Raw genomic sequence first — 19,282 nt, forward strand, 5'->3', positions numbered from 1 at the left:
TTGAGTAGATCATCTATTGATATATACATCATCTTCCTCGCGTTATCCCGGCATTTTGCCACGGCTTATGGGAGCCTGGGGTTCGCTTGATAACTAATCCGAAGAATTGACGTAGGCACTAGTTTTTACGAAAGCCACTCCCATCTGACCTTCCAACCCAGAGGGTAAACTAGGCCTTAGGATTAGTCTGGTTTGCCGCACGACGTTTCTTTCACCGAAAAGTGACTGGTAAATATCGAACGATATTTCGTACATAAGTTCCAAAAACTTATTGGTCTCGTACCGGGGTTTGAACTCGCGACCTCCGGATTGAAAGTCGCACGCTCTTACCGCTAGGCCACCAGCGCTTTTTATTGAAAAATACAATTGACCTTAAAAGGTTGTATAGAAAATGAAATTTTTGAAGACAACTTCGAATCGGCTACGGTAGAGGGAGATTTTTTTTTATACTACGTCGGTGGCAAACTAGCATACGGCCCGCCTGATGTTAAGCAGTCTCCGTAGCCTATGTACGCCTGCAACTCCAGAGGAGTTACATGCACGTTGCCGACCCTAACACTCCTCTCCCTAGTTGAGCTCTGGCAACCTTACTCACCGGCAGGAACACAACACTATGGGTAAGGGTCCAGGGGAGATTTTGTTCTAATCTAAAGTACCTAATCATTTTTCGACGCTGCACGCCAGAAATCATTCGCGAAAGGAAATTCCTGGCACAGTACGCGACCGCGATCGAGGGTGTCCCTGGACATGTCGGCAGCGAGCGGTGTGGCAATAAAAAGCGGCAGTAGCAGTGTTACCTGATGGTCACACAAGTCACATTTTTCGTGAGTTTTTGCCCTACATCGTCAGCTTTAAACTAGCAATTCTTGTATACAGGGTGACCTTAGCCATTGGACAAACCCTGAAATCCCACGTAGTATTACTTCTGAGGAATGCCCTAACGTTAATATTTTTTTAATTTAAAACAAAAGATAAACGAATAAATTTTCAAACAAAAATTAATTCCAATGATCGACAACAAAAAGAAACATACTGTATTAATCATTGGCAGTGTTTTTGACAACTTGTTCGAAAATGTGTGGCAATGATGACATTTGTCAAGAATCTTACTAATGTCATAAATAAAAAAGAGAATTAATAAGGTCGAAGAAGGTTTCATACTATTTATTACCTCAGGAGCTACTAACACATACAGGCTGCTCCAAAGTAAAAAATCGTAATTTGTTTATTTCTTCGTAACCGCTACACCGGTTGTTATGATACTTGGTATACTGATTCTAAATACCCTAATGCATATGTACATTTCGGCTTTGTCCAATGGCTAAGGATACCCTGTATATCTATTTATCTATATATAATTACATATTTTGGGGATCTCGGAAACGGCTGTAACGATTTCGATGAAATTTGCTATATGGGGGTTTTCGTGGGCGAAAAATCGATCTAGCGAGGTCTTATCTCTGGGAAAACGCGCATTTTGAGTTTTTATGTGTTTTCGGAGCAAAGCTCGGTCTCCCAGATATTATATGTATCTATTATACGTACCTTACCTTAGAAATATGAAACGTACCTACTCACAACACAAGCCTGATTGAGCTCACTATGGGACTAGGTCGATTTGATATTGTCCCATAATATTTATTATTAATTATCTGACTGTGCTTAGTTTTGTATTGCGCGTTTATACTAATCCAGTGTTGCCAGAGCACTGAAAACTAAAATACGACCCCGATCTAAAAAAGGTACGACTTTACCAAAAAAAGTACAATTTAATTTTTTGTTCCAAACAATATAAACAGCAAAAGCGTTTTAGAAACGGGTGATTTTTTTAACTGATAATCCACGAAAACTACATTAGTACGCAAAATAGTAAGGTACAAAAATACCACAACAAAAAAGTCACAAATTTTTACGCAAATAAATCGTACTTTTATGGTCTGTCACTATTATTTCTACGCCATTTTGGCCTATTTTTGAACCGCTCATACGAAAAGTACGTAAAATCGTACTGAAATGTACGGTTTAGCCAAAAAGTACGATTTTAGTACGGTTTTGGGCGGGGTACGTTTTAAGTACGCATGCTGTTCAAAAAGTACGTGAAATCATACTAAAAGGTACGATCTGGCAACTAATTAATTTCTAATTTTCTATCTATTAATGTACACACAGGAACAGATTTAGTCGTTGTTTTTTTTTTTCAAATCGATCTTCATAAAGAACCTTCCAGAAGACAGAATAGAGGGCGTGACCAAATCGTGTGGATTTTGTCGGAACAAATTAATAACACTTGTGCAAACACGCAGTAAATATGTAAACACGTATACATTTGAACTATTTAAAGTAATAGCTAGCTTTACGTTGGCAAATGAAGAGGCCAAAAAATTTACAGGAGTTATGATGAGGTACTTATTTTATCTGAGGAGTCAAGATAAGACTGGAAAACTCCTTTTTAGGGTTCCGTACCCAAAGGATAAAAACGGGACCCTATTACTAAGACTTCTCTGTCCGTCTCTCATGAACCGCGATAGCTAGAAAGTCGAAATTTTCACAGATGATGTATTTCTGTTGCCGCTATATAACAACAAATACTAAAAAGTACGGAACCCTCGGTGGGTGAGTCCGACTCGCACTTGTCCGGTTTTTTTTACTAAAAAAAGGTGTGGAAACCACTATTTAGGCATTCTTTATGAGTGGCAATAACTTATGTACACTGTAGAACTCGATTTCCAGCGGAATGCCTAATTTGAGAATTAGGCAAATTAGATTAAGAAGATCCCAAAGAGACCAATCGCAAAACGCTTCTTAAGCGGAAAAGCGTACTAATTAAAGAAATTGTATTAGGGTTAAACTGTACTTATTCTGTGGTTCAGACCGTCCAGTATAGACACATGTGGCGGCCTTCGCACATAGTATCTATTAACCGTGATTCATTACGCGCAATTAAACGCTTTCCCACGGCGCCTGCGCAGGGCCACAAAACCAGCGGGCAATTATCGAATAATACTAATTTTGTAACGAACAAAAATTAAAGTTGTGGCTCTGAGTTTTAGACCTCGCGTCCCATGGCTCCGTTATTTTGAATATTTTATAATAGGGTTTATTGATTTTAACTAAATCTAGTTAAATGGATAGAAAATTAGCCTTTTATCACAATAAATTGAAAGCCTAACTAAAAAAAATAATTGACGATTCGATTTTTTTACTTTAAAAAAATATATTGTATAGCAACAATATACATAAACGCAATATTTCACCGACAAATTCGCAATTTCCTGGTTTTCCACGGTTTCTAAGCAATAGCGACTTTACATGCTGACGTCACGATGTAATGCCAATTTGTTAGAAGCGTTTCGTCAGTAAAGTGCGGGTGCCAGACTTTGACCATCATTTGTGACTTTTGTATTGCTTTAAGACAATGGGTCCCATACTAACATTTTATCCTCAAAACAAACCTGATCGACTGATACCATTAATAAAAAATTGTGGAATACCCTATTATTTTAAACCTGCTCAATTTAGTACGAGAGAAGGGGAAAATGGCATGAAGGAGCTAGGTTTTGAGAGAGCCAATTGTATTATCTCTGCTAATCACTTCTACGTATTGGTGCGTTGTCTTCGGTTACTGAATGAAGTAAGGTGTGTGAAGCGCCAGACAATTAGACTGAGGGGCTACCGCGAAAACCGAAATTCGCAAATTGCGGGGATCCTTCTCTTTTACTCCAATGAAGGCGTAATTTGAGTGACAGAGAAAAATGCCCGCAATTTGCGAACTTCGATTTTCGCGGTTATAGCCCTGTTTATTCTATTGGGATCTTATTTGATTGTTTTTGTGTTTAGAATGTAAATAAACAGAACAACGTGACTCTGTCATTCTACAAACCATTTAAATAGGATCAGTAGGTATAAGGGGGTTTTCAGATAAGTTTTAGGTGTCCGTTTTGTAACGGTCCATACAAAATGTATGTGAAAATGCGTTACAAAACTGTAATTTTTTGGGGACACATTTTTTTTTCCTTTTAAATCGATAGTCCTCGTGATTCTGAGTAGTATTAATGGTACACTTTTACGTGAAAATGCCCATAAATTATACAACACGGGGTAGGTTTCTCACAGAGTATTTGGGGCAAGTATTCAGTGTTTCCATAGTTATTAACTTATTAATGCTTAAACGCTTAATAATGCGGTGTCTATTACGTAAGGTAATCTATGCCTATAGCGCATCGTAAGCACCCATTATAGTTTTTATTGTTTTTAACAACCGCGATAATTCACGGGAACGTAAAAACGTATTTACGACGACTACGAAACCACCGACCGGGACTAACAAAAACTCAACTGACCAACGGTCAACCCTATTGTCTTTAAAATAAGGTTTAATAACTATTAAATTAAACAAAACCGCTACGCTATATCAGGCGTGGCTCACTCCGCGATATCGTCGCGTCGCTACCAATACATGCGGCCTACACCAATGTTGGTGTCTAGCCATAGTAGTTGCCGCGCACCGCTACGGAACGGACGACTGCTTGCGCCACCTAGCGGTCATATCTGTCGTGATAGACGCGTTTTGTTAGAGAGTGACCCTTTTGTACCAAGTACTATTATTTATTCTGTGGCTATATGCCAACAAAATCAATTTTAAGCCAAAAATTCTATACATCATTTTGAAAAAAGCTATATACACTTCAAACTGCTGGATCGATTTCTATCAAACATAGCTAAGAACCACCGCAAGGAAACAGGCTTTCACGTAAAAGAAAAACGCATAGTAATTGGTCAATCCGTTGGAGAGCTACAAAGCCACAGGCAGACCGACAGACAGACACACAAACAGACAGACATTGGCGTCAGACATATTTGTATCATTAATTATATTATTTATACTAGTCCATTAAAGCTTAAAGTTACTGCAAAAATGAGAACAAGGACATATGACTGATTGTCAGCTCATATTGATTTCAATAGCCTAGCTCTACGACAATTATAACATGTGCTGATGACCTGAATTAGACCTTATTATGTTCAGTTAAGGTACATGATGGCTGTGGCGTATAAAATTTTATTTCTTTTAACCACATTGGAAGAGAAGGTTTATGCGTTCAGGATAGTTTTTAGGGTTCCGTACCCAAAGGGTAAAAACGGGACCCTATTACTAAGACTCCGCTGTCGGTCTGTCTGTCACCAGGCTGTATCTCATGAACCGTTATAGGTAGACAGTTGAAATTTTCACAGATGATGTATTTCTGTTGCCGCTATAACAACAAATGCTAAAAAACAGAATAATATAAATATTTAAGTGGGGCTCCCACACAACAAACATGATTTTTTTGCCGATTTTTGTGTAATGGTACGGAACCCTTCCTGCGCGAGTCTGACTCGCACTTGGCCGGTTTTTGTTTACTTGAATGTCCCGAACGATCCGCTAAATGAACCAACCGATTTAGTGGTGATTTTTTGTAGCTAGCAATTACTCATAGATAGGTTAATGTAACTGTGCACATGGCATTGTTATGATTATGTAAAGGGGTTTTTAAATTTAGTTTTTTTTAATGTTATAGATGAAAAGAGCATACCTGGGCCGCCCAGCAGGAAGATGTCCTATCGGATGCCCCAGGTATCGCTGGTGCGACATGGTGGAGGCGGATCTGCGCGAACTTAGAGTCACCAATTGGCGAGCGGTCGCACAGGACCGAGAAAAGTGGCGCTGTCTTGTGTCGGAGGCCAAGTCTCATTTTGGGTCGCTGAGCCAACGGAGTAAGTAGTAAATTATGTTATAAATCGCCCATGGACACCTGCAACACCAAGGGGGTTGCAAGTGTGTTACAGGACTTGAAGATGGGCGTACACTCTTTTCTTTAAGGTTTGAAGTTCGTAGGTCTGCTCTGTCGGTCAATGTGTTTAAAAACAGATTGGACAAATGGCTTTTAAGCAATAAGTTAGACTGATGTTACTTAAGTGATGTGATATGACTATACAAACTTTGAACTATATTATATTACACTGGACACCGTGTGACATAACCTCGTAAGGCCCAGTGTGCATTACAATGTACACTCTGTTTCAATCCAATTCGAACCTTACAAAAACTACATAAAGTAGCATTTCTTTTGTTTCATTGTTTTCTAAAACAAACGAAAGTCACCCTAATCTACTACCTAATAAGGTTCATATTAAAAATAGGGAAACTTTGTATGGTGGGCCTTACGAGGATAGGCTCATCAGCTAAATAGCTGTTCGCCTATAACTTTATAATAATATAATATAATATATATCGGTCCAGAAATACTGCAGGTGAAAGTTAATTCCACAGTTTAGCTGTGCAAGGCAGTAAGGGACTGTATTTTAGTATGTGGCACAGTAGACAGGAGTAATAGAAATGGTATAAAGGGTAGTGTAATTATTTCAAGGAGACCATGTTAGTTTTAATCCTTTTGATATTCAATGTTAACATAAATTATTTAGTAGATGTGAGTCATTGCCTCTGGCAGTTGAGTCTATTATAAACAATTTTATAAAGATATCTATGGACACTATAATTAAAAAAATATTTTACATACATGATTATGGCTAAGAAAGCCGATGGCAGATGAAAGTAAAGAAAAAAAAACTATGGACACAATATGAGGTTACAGGAAAAAAGTAGAGAGCAGAAAACACCTCTAGTTGTAGACTTGAACAAAGTATTTTACATGGTTAGTAAAAATTAACTTTTTTATGCTAACTAATTTACCAAATCTGTCAGTAACCAGTAAAAAAAAACTTTGTTTGTCCCTTTTATTGTATTGATAATACTACCACATGAGAGAGACAGAATAGTCCAAATTAATACTTAAACAATTAACTAAGATAAAACAAAAATAGATTCACCTATGAAAAGGCATAGGTTCTGAAATTATACAGCCTATCTAAAAATTATGATCCATAAAACAAATCCATTGTTTATCTCTCCTAGCCAGCAACAATAAATCAAACAAGTAGATAAGAATCCATAAATAAAGTTTCGATATTTTTGTTCCGAATTAGAATAATGATACCGCTTGTATATTTTTTTAAAGTTTGTTTATGACTCCTCGACTCTTAGTACGTCTAAGTCTATGTATACTATAGCGTCCGACATTCGCGTCTCTAGTCCGAGCGTACGATGAGTAAATAAACAAATTCATACTGTAAACATGGGCATAAAGAGAACATAAAAACGGCAATTCGCCATCTATGTATCAATATACCCTAGAAACGACTCCATCGTCTCCATCCCAAGCGAGATGCATAGACAGAATACATAATTTAAACACGAATATTCGACTGTTTTAAAAATACTGCCGGTCAATAAAGCCTAGTTTACCTGCTCGAAGCGTCAGAGTTTACGTCAAAGTAAATAAAACTCGCGAAACAATTCAGCTTTGCTCTGAAAATCAACTGAGACACAATGGTAAGGCACATTTTGACAATACACTCTGTGATCAAAACATAGCCTTTTCAGGCTTACAAACCCGTGTAGAAACCTTTTGGATGACCATATCGCCTTCATTGACTAATGTATATACTATAATTATTAATTTCAACCACGTGAGGTGAAGATTTTGGGCGTATTTTGAAAAAATGCTGTTGCGTTTCAACACTGAAAATGGCATAACACGCAAACACTTTGGTCCAATTTCACAATGAAACACTTCACTTGACCGCAAAAGTTCAATCGAGAAATGCGAGACGATCCACGGTATGCATTTTTTCACTCACCTTGTTGTTTATTCGCTATTTTATTGAAACAGTTTTGAAAAACTTCATATAAATGCATAGGCTCGTCATCGCTCGTCGCCATTTTGGATTTTACTGCCAAATATATCACAGACAATGTAGAGGTTAATTACCCATTCAAAAAAGTTTTGTTTCAATGTGTCTATGCATTCACAAAATATATGTAGGAAAAAAATCAAAATTTGAATTAATCTTTCAGTAATAAATATTTTTATATTTAAATAAAATTAATATTTTTGTCTAAATTGTTTTTCCGTTCAATGAAGTAAATTTTTAAACAAAATTTAACGTTCAAATTTTCTCTTCTTTAGCCTCTGTCAATGTTTAGTAACATTTCATGATGTTAATATAAGACTTGTAAAAAATAAATACATCAATAATTCGTTTACTTATTCAATGTACTTGTCGAAAAACTTAATACTATCGAGCGAGTGGCAGGAGATTTTTATCCAAGTCCAGAATAAATTCCAAGTCTGACCCATAGAGGTCATAGAAGAAATGTGTCTGTTCGCCATATTTTGCTACGAAAATTAAGTTTGACGTAAGAGCCTACAAAATTTTCGAGTGCACTCGCAAAACAAAAATCCAGCTACATGTAACATGTTCTCACTGAATTCCATAAACACCCAAAATCAGGTATAGTATTCCCCACGGTATTCCCGAAATGGTATAATAACTATAATCTGCTAAAATCGTGATCTTGTTTGTCATTATCATAACCTTTGTATCGTTGCAGATTTTAGTTAGTTTTAGCCAACTATCAGCCCGCTACTCCAGTGTTTTCAGGCACAGAAAGCACAGTTATGGTAAAAACAAGAATGTTAAACGGAAAGAGAGCGCGGCGTTGACTTATGATGCAACAATTTGCAAGGAAAGCTTTCAAGAGGCGGTCAAGAATTTGGACAAAGATGTCTTAGTGGAATTGAAGAAAGTGGACATCCGCTCGCTTGCATCATCCCCGCGAATTACAAGGGACGCAGAGCGGTACCTGTCCCCTAGAAAGATCTCTTATGTATCAGCAGATTCCTTTGAGAAAAATAAAAATGGTTGGTCGGCCCAACCTACACAAAGAGGTTTTTTCAGCTTCACTGATCAGTTTGTGGGGTTATTATCGAGTAGTATCCAGCAGAGGGGCTTCAACATCCAAGTGCGAGGCTTTAAGACGGAGAGAGGGATCCACGCGGACCTGAAACGGAACCCGAACCTGATTAATAGACTGCGTAAGTTCTTCGGTCAGTATGAATAAGATAAATTCGTAGGAATGTTGACTAGACAGAACAGTGTGATAACTGTGTGAGTAATTAGATGAAATAATAGTTGTTATTAATTTCATTATGGTTAACATGAGTTGTGTCATAAATATTTTGTATAATTAACATAGTAGGTATAGCTAGTTTTCCATAAATAAAATAGAACTAATAACATGAGAATCATGATGATGATCCTAATAATAAAATGGTTTTAGGGGCAACTTTTGTGGCATAACAGCATCAAGGCCGTAGTATCTAAACTCTGTTTTTATAATACAGATGCTAAATTCCAAAAGCAAAGAAGGATTATGAGGTCACAATTAGTGCTAAAGCAGGGGTGCACTTGCAAGTTTAAAATGTATTCTCGCACCCTAACCTAGCTAGGCTATTCAAAATAGATAGGTAAGATTTGCAGGCAGTATTTTGTCTGCTCACCCTTTAATTATGCCAATGCCACAGACTAGTTTTACTCAAACAATATGGTACTTAAGTCAGATTGCATTTCAGACAGAGAAAATTACATAGGTAAATATTATTAGTGAATGTTAATGTGTTTTGGTGAATTTGTATGTCCTAATTTAAACTGCTCTAAAAAAAAAAAAAAAAATTTATTTTATTTCAGGCAAGCACCCATATATTTACCATAGATTCACTGGAATCGTATACCTTTAAAGGAGCAATTCTTGTATATATATATTTCGGTAATCTTGGAAACAGCTCTAATGATGTCAATGAAAATTGCTATATGTGGGTTTTCGGGGGCAAAATCGATCTGGCTAGGTCTTATCTCTGGGAACACGCGCATTTTTGAGATTTTATGTCTTCCGAGAAAAGCTCGGTCTCCCAGATATTAAATCTCTTAAAGCAATAAATATTATGTGTTATGTATGTACTTTGTGGTGTATTTATTTGTGACGTTTTCAAGCTAAAGGTACCACATTGTCGCTTAACATAAGGACGAAAATTGCTTGTATCTTTATACGAAAAACCTGTCAGAGCGTCCTTATGGCAAGTGACAATGTGGTACCTTTAGCTTGAAAACGACACATTTTTATTTACTTTAACTGTATAATTTCCACATAATCATTCTAATTACTGACATACCAAAATACACCAGGGTTTGCAGCAGAGCCCCCAACCAGTAAGGAGAAGCAAGCTTTAGGACCTGATGTGGCGCCGCGCCTTGAGAAGCTGCTCGGAGATGACTCCCCACTCACTAGTCAGCAGAAGGATAAGATCAAAATTGCCTTTGCTGAGGGATATTTAGCTGGTAAGTATTTTTTATCTTTTATTTAATTTTATTAACACAGACTGGAGCCAATTGTCTCGTCGCCTAAATAGTGTTTAGCCTAGACATAACATGTGCTAACTTAACTAAAATTAAATATCTATAGATCGTCACTCAACCAAAAGTGTACATGACTTCCTTTTGGAGGTCCAGTAAATAAGCCTTGCAACGTAGTTTGAAAACCGCCAGCCAATATCCCTTTGCGTTTAGACAAGGTTCAGAATAACTCGCCACACGATAGGAGTGGCGTTCATAGAAATAAAATAATGTTTATTCTCCAGGTTCCCACCCCGACAATGCGCGCGGCACTAAGGCTTCGAAGTACCTGAAGGTGGTGCAGCAGCTGCTGACCATAGTGCTGTTCCTGGCCATCTTCGTGAGTCTTATGGCCTCCGTCAGCGGCACTGTGTTCCGGTAACTATCTACTGCCACAACAATTTGCACGTTTTATTTTTCAAAGAAATGGGGTTGGCCGGTCGAAATATATTAGCAGATGGCGCCAGCATAGCTTGCCCTTTTTTTTTTTTTTTATTCTATCTGGCTTTTACTCCCCGCAATTTTGCACGGGGTGAATTTGCCAATGTCGGTTTTTGACTTTCACACGTGAGGAGAATGTTCGGTAGTCTGGGAGGTGTGGTTGGGAAAACCTAAAAACTAATAATTGTTATGAACATCACAGACAAACACATGACGAATACAAAAATTAGAAAAGCGGGAAGTGGGTGACAGAACGTTAATAATATAATTAGCAGATGGCGCCAGCATAGCTTGCCCTGTCAATCCCTAGAATTGTGTCAATTTTTTGTTTTTTTAATGCCCTGGATGCCAGCCCTTTAAGCCAAATCTCATAGAAAAAGGGGCAAACTATGATGGCGCCATTTCTGCAAACCTTTGACAGTTGCCAACCCCATAATAGTGAAGTCTTAAAAATAAAATAGACCACAATCCTGGCATAGAGCAAAGGTACTTAATGTACTTAATAGTATTTTTCATATACGTTGGGTACGGTGTCCTCTGTCATCTTCATATAATTTATAACCTTAACACATTGACTGCCAAGATTGTGATAGGTGTGCTAATTGTTAGGGTTCCGTACCCAAAGGGTAAAAACGGGACCCTATTACTAAGACTCTGCTGTCTGTCTGTCTGTCATCAGGCTGTATCTCATGAACCGTGATAGCTAGACAGTTGAAATTTTCACAGATGATGTATTTCTGTTGCCGCTATAACATCAAATATTAAAAAGTACGGAACTCTCGGTGCGCGAGTCCGACTCGCACTTGGCTTGGTTTTTTTATTGGAAATGGGGCGCTTGATACTGAGCAACGCAAAATGTGTATTGAGATGACAGCTGTCGTCGTTTCCAATCTATTTTTTTAAGTGAAAAATGTAGATTCTATGTATAATTTTACATGAAACTGACGAAACCCTATGACTTTGTGGCACCCTAGAAAACTTGTTAAGAGCAGGGGCCTAGCATGGCAATTGATCACGAAAAATCCTAGATTTTCTTGAATGTTCAAAACATATTTGATGTTGTCTCTGGATGTTGCAATGAGAGCTACCGCGTTTAATTTCGCCGCTAGGGGCGCTAGTGTTATTGGAGGTCTTTCAAAATGTCAAATGCATAGAGATTTGAGGGGTTTCAAGCTTTTTTATCGGGAATTTTCACTCCTTATTCATGGTCTACCCCAAATAGTGGGAAAATTCCGATGACAGGGTCGAGTGGAGAAAACGAGGGGAAGCCTTTGCCCAGCAGTGGGACACCAAAGTAGGCTAATAAAAAATTAAATTAAAATTATGATCGCGGTAAATCTTTGTCCATCTTTGATTAATCATGGTAAACAATAGATATAGAATTTTGAGATCTGTTTTTCTGGACCTACATCTACAGTGGCACCAACTGGTGAGCACGTAAACGGTAGCCCTCATTGTGATGAGTGTTACACTCAAAATAGTCGCCATGTAGTGTACTTACTGTATGAACTAAATAATCAATCTACCATCCCTTCCGAGCAGGATCCAGCTGGGCAACCAGGTGGAGGTGGACCCCGAGGACATCTCCGTGACCTTCGACGACGTCAAGGGTGCTGATGAGGCCAAACAGGAGCTGAAGGATGTGGTGAGTGGGCTGCTTTAAAATAAATAAAGAAGCGGCCAATTGCGAGTGAGAATCTGACCCTGAGACCAAAAGGGTAATGTAATCACACGTCTTTACACAATTTTGGGATCTCTCTCCTCCTTAGCATTATTATTCCCATCTGATTGTGGGGTCTGCTTTTCTTGTCTTTTCTCTCCACTTCGCACGATCGGACGTGTCGTCTACTGAAACGTCGCAGGCCCTCATGTCTTTTGCTATGGTATCTGCCCATCTCATCTTCGATCTTCCTCTTCCTCTGGACCCAGCAATGTTCAGATCCATAGCAACATTCCCGATGTAATCAGGAGGTCTTCTTTTCACGTGTCCAAACCATCTCAGTCGACTCTCTTGTAGCTTATCGGCGATATCACGTACTCCGAGGCTACCGCGAACGTGCTCGTTGCGTATCTTATCAAGCCTCGTTACTCCGCACATCCACCGAAGCATCTTCATTTCGGCGACTTGGACGGACCGGGCATGGCATGGGATCAATTAAATATTTTTGTTTTGTGTTCTCTCTCTCTCTCTTTAGCCTTTTTCTACCCTTTGGGTGTAGGCCTCCTTCATTTTGCGCCATTCGTCGCGGTTCTGTGCGACTTGGAGCCTCTGTTTCCCCACAGTCTTCTTAATGTCGTCGTCCCAACGCATCTGGGGTCTTGTTTTGTGTTATAAACTGTAATAGATGTCATATATTAAAGAAAAAGTGACGAAGTCCTCCAGTGGTGAAGGCCGGATTCGAAATTCGAACCGGCGTCTTTAGGAATCCGGGCTAACGCCTTGAACCCCTAGGCGACTCCGCCACCTTGGCGGCTTCGTCACTTTTTCTTTAATATATGACATCTATTTCAGTTTACACATTTATTTATTTTTTCCTAGAGCGATCTTTATCGTAGGTTTTCCTCTAATTTAAAGAACTATTTTGTGTATTTTTTTTCAAAATTTTAGACCCAGTTGTTTCGAAGATGTGGGGGGGGGGGGGTAGGGCTGGGAAATTCTCACAATCAGCCGTTTTATTTGATACTAGCGACCCGCCCCGGCTTCGCAAGGGTTACACAATTTTTTTACAAATTATACACTAAAACCTTCCTCAAGAATTACTCTATCGATAGGTGAAAACCGCATCAAAATCCGTTGCGTAGTTTTAAACATCTAAGCATACATAGGGACAGACAGACAGCGGAAAGCGACTTTGTTTTATACTATCTAGTGTGTACTGAAGTATACATTACACATTAATATTATAATTTAGTTACTTTATTTATATAATTTTTTATTTTCTCTTTTACCTTCCAAAAGTGGCTCCTATAAGTTAAATAATCATTTATGTACGTTACAAGTCGTCGTTTTCTTCTTATTTTCCGGGTTTCGAAGTATAAGAACATTTGAAAAACATTCTCCTTTCCCAGGTGGAATTCCTAAAGTCCCCGGAGAAGTTCTCATCCCTCGGGGGCAAGCTGCCCAAAGGCGTGCTGCTGGTGGGTCCCCCGGGCACGGGCAAGACGCTGCTGGCGCGCGCGGTGGCGGGCGAGGCGCGCGTGCCGTTCTTCCACGCCGCCGGGCCCGAGTTCGACGAGATCCTTGTAGGGCAGGGTGCCCGGAGAGTGAGGGATCTGTTCAGTAAGTTGTGTCTGCTTACTCTCTGTGTGTGTATGAGGATCCTGTAAGTGATGAATCGCACGCGGCCGGGCCCGAGTTCGACGAGATCCTTGTAGGGCAGGGTGCCCGGAGAGTGAGGGATCTGTTCAGTAAGTTTTGTCTGCTTACTCTCTGTGTATGAGGATCCTGTAAGTGATGAATCGCACGCCGCCGGGCCCGAGTTCGACGAGATCCTTGTAGGGCAGGGTGCCCGGAGAGTGAGGGATCTGTTCAGTAAGTTTTGTCTGCTTACTCTCTGTGTATGAGGATCCTGTAAGTGATGAATCGCACGCGGCCGGGCCCGAGTTCGACGAGATCCTTGTAGGGCAGGGTGCCCGGAGAGTGAGGGATCTGTTCAGTAACTTTTGTCTGCTTACTCTCTGTGTATGAGGATCCTGTAAGTGATGAATCGCACGCGGCCGGGCCCGAGTTCGACGAGATCCTTGTAGGGCAGGGTGCCCGGAGAGTGAGGGATCTGTTCAGTAAGTTTTGTCTGCTTACTCTCTGTGTATGAGGATCCTGTAAGTGATGAATCGCACGCGGCCGGGCCCGAGTTCGACGAGATCCTTGTAGGGCAGGGTGCCCGGAGAGTGAGGGATCTGTTCAGTAAGTTTTGTCTGCTTACTCTCTGTGTATGAGGATCCTGTAAGTGATGAATCGCACGCGGCCGGGCCCGAGTTCGACGAGATCCTTGTAGGGCAGGGTGCCCGGAGAGTGAGGGATCTGTTCAGTAAGTTTTGTCTGCTTACTCTCTGTGTATGAGGATCCTGTAAGTGATGAATCGCACGCGGCCGGGCCCGAGTTCGACGAGATCCTTGTAGGGCAGGGTGCCCGGAGAGTGAGGGATCTGTTCAGTAAGTTTTGTCTGCTTACTCTCTGTGTATGAGGATCCTGTAAGTGATGAATCGCACGCGGCCGGGCCCGAGTTCGACGAGATCCTTGTAGGGCAGGGTGCCCGGAGAGTGAGGGATCTGTTCAGTAAGTTTTGTCTGCTTACTCTCTGTGTATGAGGATCCTGTAAGTGATGAATCGCACGCGGCCGGGCCCGAGTTCGACGAGATCCTTGTAGGGCAGGGTGCCCGGAGAGTGAGGGATCTGTTCAGTAAGTTTTGTCTGCTTACTCTCTGTGTATGAGGATCCTGTAAGTGATGAATCGCACGCGGCCGGGCCCGAGTTCGACGAGATCCTTGTAGGGCAGGGTGCCCGGAGAGTGAGGGATCTGTTCAGTAAGTTTTGTCTGCTTACTCTCTGTGTATGAGGATCCTGTAAGTGATGAATCGCACGCGGCCGGGCCCGAGTTCGACGAGATCCTTGTAGGGCAGGGTGCCCGGAGAGTGAGGGATCTGTTCAGTAAGTTTTGTCTGCTTACTCTCTGTGTATGAGGATCCTGTAAGTGATGAATCGCACGCGGCCGGGCCCGAGTTCGACGAGATCCTTGTAGGGCAGGGTGCCCGGAGAGTGAGGGATCTGTTCAGTAAGTTTTGTCTGCTTACTCTCTGTGTATGAGGATCCTGTAAGTGATGAATCGCACGCGGCCGGGCCCGAGTTCGACGAGATCCTTGTAGGGCAGGGTGCCCGGAGAGTGAGGGATCTGTTCAGTAAGTTTTGTCTGCTTACTCTCTGTGTATGAGGATCCTGTAAGTGATGAATCGCACGCGGCCGGGCCCGAGTTCGACGAGATCCTTGTAGGGCAGGGTGCCCGGAGAGTGAGGGATCTGTTCAGTAAGTTTTGTCTGCTTACTCTCTGTGTATGAGGATCCTGTAAGTGATGAATCGCACGCGGCCGGGCCCGAGTTCGACGAGATCCTTGTAGGGCAGGGTGCCCGGAGAGTGAGGGATCTGTTCAGTAAGTTTTGTCTGCTTACTCTCTGTGTATGAGGATCCTGTAAGTGATGAATCGCACGCGGCCGGGCCCGAGTTCGACGAGATCCTTGTAGGGCAGGGTGCCCGGAGAGTGAGGGATCTGTTCAGTAAGTTTTATAACAAATAAAAATAATTTATTTACCAAAAACTTATACATAGTTTTATTAACCTATGAGCTCCACACTAGGCTAGGCCTGTCTTGTGGAGTCAGTTGAGACAATTCACATTTTTAATTAACATCTTCCTACGCTGAAGTTTTGACATTGTACTAATACTAAGTAATACATATAGCTTACAGTATTATATAAAAATAAAAGCTTAATCTATACAAGATAAATCACAATTTAGGTTAGTAAAGTTTTGTCTGCTTACATTTTACCTTTTTCTCTGTGTATGAGGATCCTGTAAGTGTTTTGCATCTTTTTTTAGGGATCCGTACCTGAAAACGAAAACACGGAACCCTTATAGGATCATTCGTGCGTCTGTCTGTCTGTCTGTCACAGCTTTTTTTTTCTCCGAAGCTACTGGACCAATTTAGTTGAAATTTGGTACACATTCGTAAGTTTGTGACCCAAAGAAGGACATGTAACGTAAACAAATGAATTTTAAACATGGGGGGCCACTTTTGGGGGATAAATGAGAAAATTCAAAAATAAAGTTTTTCAAACTATTTCGTGTTACATATCAAATGAAAGAAAATCTCAAATATATATTTTTAATAATTTTAGGATAAACAGTTTAGAGGTTATTTAAGAAAATAACCAAAAAAAAAACCGGCCAAGTGCGAGTCGGACTCGCGCACCAAGGGTTCCGTACTTTTTAGTATATTTCAACTGTCTAGCTATCACGGTTCATGGGATACAGCCTGGTGCCAGACAGACGGACAGCGGAGTCTTAGTAATAGGGTCCCGTTTTTACCCTTTGGGTACGGAATCCTAATGACCATTTACTTACTACTACATTACTAAAAAGAGAATAAAATAAATATTTAAGTGGGGCTCCCATACAACAAACATGTTTTTTTTGCGTAATGGTACGGAACCCTTAGTGCGCGAGTCCGACTCGCACTTGGCCGATTTTGTTGTTAGTTTGTTTTCATTTGTATTTTCTAACAAACAACCCCAAAACCTCCTTTATTTATCAACAGAAGCGGCGAAGGAGCGTGCCCCTTGCGTGATATTCATTGACGAAATCGACTCGGTCGGAGCCAAGAGGACCAACAGCGTTCTACATCCCTACGCCAACCAGGTGAATTAACTTAATACAAATACAAATACAAAAATCTTTATCTGTTTTAAACACAAATTGGCATGATTTAGGTGATGGAGCCGCCCGGTAAGCAAAAAATTGCCTGTGTCGGGAGGCACCGCTCTTCCCTATATTCTGATATTAGTAGTTTTTCCGTTTCTTCGTATGATTTTGTTTTTAGCCACGCAGTAAGGAGTGTTTTGCAATCTCGGTGTGACTTTGAGTGAATGTCTAATTCTTTATTTATTTTATTATATAAATAGGCAGACTTTGCGTTAAATTGCGACCTTGCAAAGTGCGATCTTGTACGTGAAGTCTTGGCTACATAGATAATACGTCTATTATTTTTGTAGTTAGGGTTATATGGTAATAATTTGTGTGTTTTTAGTGTTGTTTGTAGTATGTATAACTTCCTGACCGAAAGTAGGCCACTGGGAATAACAAGTCGGTAGGGTATCTATTTTTTTTTGAAAAACATGACTATTAACAGTGCACGTTGAGCTCGTTCCAGGTCAATGAGACGACTTTTTGCTGCGACTTAAGGGTCCCCGGCAAGCTCGGTTCTCCATACAAACGTAGTTCCGCTCACATTTTAAAATGAATAGCTTAGATTGCTCTGAAACTTTGTACAGTCGCCATCAGATATATCGGAGCGGCCAATGTGCTCACAAATATCTGAACACGCCTCTATTGTCAAAGCGTTAGAGTGCGTGTTCAGATATTTTTGAGCACCTCGGCCGCTCCGATATATCTGATGGCGACTGTACTTACAATAGAATAAAGTATATCTATGTCTGTAATTAGTTTATGCAAAGATAATTAGTTGATGCTTAGTGTAGGTAACTAATATAGCTTTTAAGTTAATATAACCAAAGATAGATATAACTGCGTAATCGATGGATACAGTCTAAGGAAAAAACGTGCCTCGAAAATCAAGAAAACTTGATTCTCGTTCAGAGGGCGCTACTAGTTTTGGCCTACATTCGTATAGATGGCGTTGACGGTTTCGTTTGTTATTTAACAATTTTAACGCATATCAGTGAAAGAACATGGGTCAAAATCATAAAAATAATTAATGCAAATAAAAAAAATCATTTATCTATATTTAAATACATTTTATCGTATTTTTATAAGTCTTCATTTTTAGTTTTAAAGTGTGTCGACAGATGGCAGTGAATTTATTGGGGTTACAAAATTTACTATGACAGTACCGCTCTAGTATAAGTTACTCTATGATATAACTAACCATGTATGGACTTATGGGTCTGAAATAAAGATATATTTAATTTATTTTTAAAGAGGATATAATAGGATAGAGCGGTACTGTCATAGTAAATTTTGTAACCACAGTAAATTCACTGCCATCTATCGACAGACTTTAAAACTAAAAATGAAGATTTATAAAAATACGATAAAATGTATTTAAATATGGATAAATGATTTTTTTTATTTGAATTAATTATTTTTATATGATTTTGATCCATGTTCTTTCACTGATATGCGTCAAAATTGTTAAATAACAAACGAAACCGTCAACGCCCTCTATACCAGACTAGGCCAAAGGTAGTGGCGCCATCTGATCGAGACACAAGTTTTCGTAATTTTCGAGGCACGTTTTTTCCTTAGACCGTATCCATCTATTACGGAGTTATATCTATATCTTTGATACACACGTACTACGTAGGTCTGTAATTATTTTATGTAGCTTCAGATACCATAGTAAAAAAAATACAGTGAATTTAAGTTTTTCATACAAAACTTGTTTTTGCTCTATTTCGTTTGTTTTATAAACTGGAGCTATATAAACTAATTACAGACCTAGATATACCTCATGTCATTGTATGTGCAAACTTTCATTACAGTCCAACACGTAGTTTTAAAATGAGAGAGGAACTATGTTTGTATGGGAAGGTGAAATTCGGCCGAGCTTGCCAGAGACTCTTAAAACAAGCTTCATAGAGTTCATAGTAATAGTTTTTTTTTAATACCACGTCGGTGGCAAACAAGCATACGGCACGCCTGATGGTAAGCAGTTACCGTAGCATATGTACGCCTGCAACACCAGAGATATTACATGCGCGTTGCCGACCCTAACACTCCTCT

At 39.9% G+C, this 19,282-nt stretch overlaps 2 protein-coding genes across 3 annotated transcripts in view; one reads left to right on the plus strand and one right to left on the minus strand.

Moving 5' to 3' along the window:
• The window catches only part of LOC134752810 (protein daughterless), a 172,012-nt gene extending 164,170 nt beyond the window's left edge, over window positions 1–7,842 (minus strand). For both annotated transcript variants that reach the window (XM_063688559.1, XM_063688558.1), the window contains exon 1: window positions 7,738–7,842. In XM_063688559.1, coding sequence (XP_063544629.1) covers window positions 7,738–7,819 — 82 coding nt within the window. In that variant the 5' untranslated portion in view covers window positions 7,820–7,842. The remainder of the gene's footprint in view (window positions 1–7,737) is intronic.
• Window positions 7,843–8,186: 344 nt separating this feature from the next.
• Window positions 8,187–19,282, plus strand: part of LOC134752918 (ATP-dependent zinc metalloprotease YME1L) — a 31,003-nt gene continuing 19,907 nt past the window's right edge. Inside the window, exons 1-7 of the mRNA XM_063688700.1 lie at window positions 8,187–8,391; window positions 8,492–8,987; window positions 10,123–10,275; window positions 10,575–10,707; window positions 12,313–12,415; window positions 13,840–14,050; window positions 17,079–17,179. Of these exons, the coding sequence (XP_063544770.1) occupies window positions 8,356–8,391; window positions 8,492–8,987; window positions 10,123–10,275; window positions 10,575–10,707; window positions 12,313–12,415; window positions 13,840–14,050; window positions 17,079–17,179 (1,233 nt within the window). The 5' untranslated portion in view covers window positions 8,187–8,355. The remainder of the gene's footprint in view (window positions 8,392–8,491; window positions 8,988–10,122; window positions 10,276–10,574; window positions 10,708–12,312; window positions 12,416–13,839; window positions 14,051–17,078; window positions 17,180–19,282) is intronic.

Source organism: Cydia strobilella, chromosome 25 (genome assembly GCF_947568885.1).
Source record: "Cydia strobilella chromosome 25, ilCydStro3.1, whole genome shotgun sequence".
Lineage (NCBI taxonomy): Eukaryota > Metazoa > Arthropoda > Insecta > Lepidoptera > Tortricidae > Cydia > Cydia strobilella.